The 4805-nt window shown below is 47.0% G+C and overlaps 1 protein-coding gene across 1 annotated transcript; it reads right to left on the reverse strand.

Moving 5' to 3' along the window:
- Window positions 1-2684: 2684 nt before the first annotated feature.
- LOC149430869 (olfactory receptor 51G2-like) lies at window positions 2685-3644 on the reverse strand. The gene has a single exon (XM_089665974.1). It carries the CDS (start codon window positions 3642-3644, stop codon window positions 2685-2687), a length of 960 nt encoding a protein of 319 aa, XP_089522100.1.
- Window positions 3645-4805: the final 1161 nt, after the last annotated feature.

The raw sequence follows: 4805 nt of genomic DNA on the forward strand, positions 1-4805 counted from the left end.
CCCCCATTGACTTCTCCATCACGTCCAACAATGCAACCATCAATGCCACCATCTGGCCCCGCAGGCCAGAGTACTTGGTGTCATTCTGGACTCCAACCTATCCTTCCAGCCCCAAGTCCAATCTTTAACAAACTCGTGCCGACTCCACCTCCGCAACATGCAGACTCCGCCTCCGCAACATGCAGACTCCACCTCCGCAACATGCAGACTCCACCTCTGCAACATGCAGACTCCACCTCTGCAACATGCAGACTCCGCCTCCGCAACATGCAGACTCCATCTCCGCAACATCGCCAAAATCCGCACGTTCCTAACCCCAGAAACCACTAAACAGCTCATCCACTACCTCATCATATCACGACTCGACTACTGCAACTCCCTCCTCACTGGCCTGCCTCGCCACTGGCTATCCCCGCTTCAGTCCATCCTGAATACGGCTGCCAGACTCATTCACCTTTCCAACCGCTCCGTTTCCGCCACCCCCCTCTGCCAATCCCTCCACTGGCCTCCACTCAGTGTCCTCCACCCCCCTCTGCCAATCCCTCCACTGGCCTCCATTCAGTGTCCTCCACCCCCCTCTGCCAATCCCTCCACTGGCCTCCACTCAGTGTCCTCCACCCCCCTCTGCCAATCCCTCCACTGGCTTCCGATTGCCCAATGGATCAAATTAAAAATCCTAACACTGACGTACAAAGCCGTCCACCATACTGCCCCGAACTACATCACTGACCTAATATCCATGTACCACCCAACACGCACACTCCGCTCCTCACAAGACCTCCTTCTCTCTAGTTCCCTGGTCTCCTCCTCCCATGCCCGCCTCCAGGACTTCTCCAGGGTGTCACCCATCCTCTGGAACTCCCTGCCCCAACCCATCAGATTATCACCTACTCTCCTCTCCTTTAGGCGCACCCTGAAAACCCATCTCTTCAGGGAAGCCTACCCCACCCCCTGCTAACTTGCCGACCTCCTCCACTCTTCCTACCACCCCATCCCCCACAGCTATCTCCTCCTGTGCCACCATCCCCTCCCTCCTAGATTGTAAGCTCCTAGGATCAGGGCCCTGGATCCCCTCATGTATTGCATTGTATTGGTATTGTTCTGTCACATGTTCTGTCCCCCTTTGTAATGTACAGCACTGAGCGAACTATCGGCACTTTATAAATACTGTATAATAATAAAAAAATAATAATAGTTGATGGAGAGTGTGATGAGGCTGAAGTATTATGGGTGGAACTGCACATGGGGGGCGGTACTACAAAGGTCATCATTGGAGTTTGTTATAGGCCTCCCAGTGTTAATGAGGAGGTGGAGACTCAGCTCCTCCCACAGATGGAAAGGGCTGCAAGGGCTGGGACAGTGATAATAATGGGGGATGGTAACTATCCGGAAGTGTCTGGAGTAATGGTACTGCAGGAACAGTTAAAGGGCAACAATGTATAAACCTACTACAGGAGAATTTTATGGTCCAATTCATAGAGGCCCCAACTAGGAATGATGCTCTGTTGGACCTGTGTCATAGAGGCCCCAACTAGGAATGATGCTCTGCTGGACCTGGTCATCTCCAACCATGCAGAGATTATTAGGAATGTCCATATATAGAACATCTGGGTAGCCGTGACCATAACATGATTTCATTGTTAGCTGTAAACAGCGAGCACATACGGGGAGAATAAAAACACTGAACTTTAAGAGAGCTAATTCTCCAAGGCTGAGATCTGCTCTCCAAGACTTAGACTGGGAGGAATATTGTCATGGATGAACACAACACAGAAATGGGAGTTCTTCACAAAGACTGTATGTGACCACACTGCACAATATATCCCCGTGGGCACCAAGTATAAAAGGCTACAAATCCAACCTCTGTGTCTTCCGGCCAAAGTGACAAAAGCCATAGATAAGAAGAAAAGAGCTTTTATTACAGATAACAATGAAGGAACGCCATCATCGTTTACACATTACAGAGAATAGAACAGAAGATGCAGAAAGGAAATAAAAAAAAACGAACGACAGATTGCAGAAGATATCAGGACCGACCCCAAACATTCCTCCAATCTATGAATAGTAGAAAGGTCCGGTCCCAGCATGTAGGCCCTTTACAGAACCATCTAGAGGGGGGGGGACAAAGAGAAGGACAATGTATGAAATCCCTTCTTCAGCTCTGTGTATACAAATGAGCATGGGGGGGGCTCTTGTCCATAATGGGGGGTGGTACTGACACAGCTCCAGATTATCCACATTGGCTCACAATTGATATGATCCAGAAATATTATAGGATAGAATAAAGGTGACTAAAGTCCCTGGACAACCAATGAGAATGATGCTTTGTTTACAACCAATGAGAAGGATGCTTTGTTTACAACCAATGAGAAGGATGCTTTGTTTACAACCAATGAGAAGGATGCTTTGTTTACAACCAATGAGAAGGATGCTTTGTTTACAGCCAATGAGAAGGATGCTTTGTTTACAACCAATGAGAAGGATGCTTTGTTTACAACCAATGAGAAGGATGCTTTGTTTACAGCCAATGAGAAGGATGCTTTGTTTACAACCAATCCATATCTAATATTTAGTCAGTTGGGAGATTCCCGAGACAACACTTCCAATCCCTGAGTGTTGATAGAAGCCATGTTTGGCCGCCATGTGCCATTGGTGAAGGATTGCGGAGGTCTTTGGTGCAGCCTCTACCCCTCATTATTTGGAGCTCCCCTGAAGCTATGGATTATGCTCTGGTAGATCCTTCTAGTTTTCATTCCATACAGAATGGGATTGAGCGTGGGTGGTAAGAGGAAGTGGAGATAGGCCATAGGGACGTGGACTAATGTAGAACTGTGACCTGCAAATCTATGTATCATTGATAGGCTGATCATAGGAATGTAGAACAAGAGCACAGAACCGATGTGACGCACACAAGTCCGGAAGACTTTCCAGCGTGCGGACACCAAACTTAGTTGACAAACAGCTCTTAATATCAGGATATAGGAGAGAACGATGAGAAGAGCGTCCAATCCCATAGTGGAGAGAACGGCAAATATACTGTAGATGATGTTCTCGGTGGTCTTGGAACAGAGGAGTCTCATGATGTCGGGGTGTAAGCAGAAGGCATGGGACAACATGGTGCTCCTGCAGAGTCTGGAGGTTTGGACCATGACTGGAATAGGCAATATCACTGCAAAGCCACGCAGCACTGTGAGGAGTCCTAATCTCCTGATCAGATGACTAGTGAGGAGGGATGGATATCTCAGAGGGTTGCAGATTGCTACAAACCTGTCATAGGCCATAGCCAGAAGCATAGAAGATTCCATGACTGAAAACGAATGAATAAAGAACATCTGAAGCAGACAAAGCGGCACTGGAAGCTCCAAAGACTGGAAGGAGAATACACCCAGAACTGTGGGGATTGTGGCCAGCGAAAGGCCAAGGTCTGTGATGGCCAGCATGGACACCAAGTCATACATGGGAATGTGCAGAGATGCATCTGTCCGTATTATAAGTATTAGTATACAGTTTCCAAACAATGCCAGAAGATAAAAGAGGCAAAAGAGGCCCAAGATCCAGAAATACGTATCTTCTAAGCCCGGAATTCCCACCAGAACAACAGTCAGGAGATTGCTGCTCTCCGTGACGTTCATGGAGGAGATCATTGCACCCCTGGACATAACAAGATAACCGGGTATATATGTCTGCCTGCATTCACAGAGATTCACTGACCATGATATGAAGTCCCACCTCTGAGGAGCAGCTGTCTGGGCTCATCTAGTGCAATGCTTAGGTGTGGTCTAGTCTCAGAGTTGTCCTACTCCAATACTGAATGGGAGAAATCCCAACTCTGGCCACAGATCCACGTTCCTTGTGTCTGGTTTACCAGAATTCAGCAGGAAGATAAAAAGACATATGAGTGAGATCTATCCAACGTAGACCCAGAAGAAGGACTTCTGGCTGGGATGTAGAGCAGTGCTGGTTCTCAGGTCTCGAGGTGGCCAATCCCCTCTTTGTGTCTCCTCTGCCTCTGGTTTGCAGTGGATGTGGCTTGTTTATGGTTCCATGTGGTCAGACAGCGGCACAGTCTGCGTTTCTTCTCCTCCCTCTGAAGAAGGGCTCGTGGGAAGATATTTTAGGAAAGACACATGGATGCTGGAGCTGATTACAGAAGGTGCGTTCCTTCACCCAGCCACTGTCGGCCTCTGTCCACACCATTCATTAGGACCTTCAAAGCTCAGAGATTTCCAGGGGATCACATATTGGGAGAAATGACCAAAAACCACTCACTGGAGTCTCCGTCCTGCCCACAGACTTTCCTGATTCTGGAGAAGTGTGAGGAGCTGAACTATGAGGGACACCTATTGTGTATATAGAGAAGTCCCCATTGTTGGATCATATCTCTGTATATAGAGAAGTCCTCATTGTTGGATCATATCTCTGTATATAGAGAAGTCCTCATTGTTGGATCATATCTCTGTATATAGAGAAGTCCTCATCGTTGGATCATATCTCTGTATATAGAGAAGTCTCCATTGTTGGATCATATCTCTGTATATAGAGAAGTCCTCATCATTGGATCATATCTCTGTATATAGAGAAGTCCTCATTGTTGGATCATATCTCTGTATATAGAGAAGTCCTCATAGTTGGATCATATCTGTGTATATAGAGAAGTCCTCATAGTTGGATCATATCTCTGTATATAGAGAAGTCCTCATCGTTGGATCATATCTCTGTATATAGAGAAGTCCTCATCGTTGGATCATATCTCTGTATATAGAGAAGTCCTCATAGTTGGATCATATCTCTGTTTATAGAGAAGT

This window comes from Staurois parvus, unplaced genomic scaffold (assembly GCF_062004578.1).
Source record: "Staurois parvus isolate SC_StPar_1 unplaced genomic scaffold, SC_StPar_1.0 ptg002446l, whole genome shotgun sequence".
NCBI lineage: Eukaryota > Metazoa > Chordata > Amphibia > Anura > Ranidae > Staurois > Staurois parvus.

What these genes read in the sequence shown, in the direction of transcription:
- LOC149430869 (XM_089665974.1), bottom strand. Translation starts at nt 3,644, where the DNA reads ATGATCTCCTCCATGAACGTCACGGAGAGCAGCAATCTCCTGACTGTT.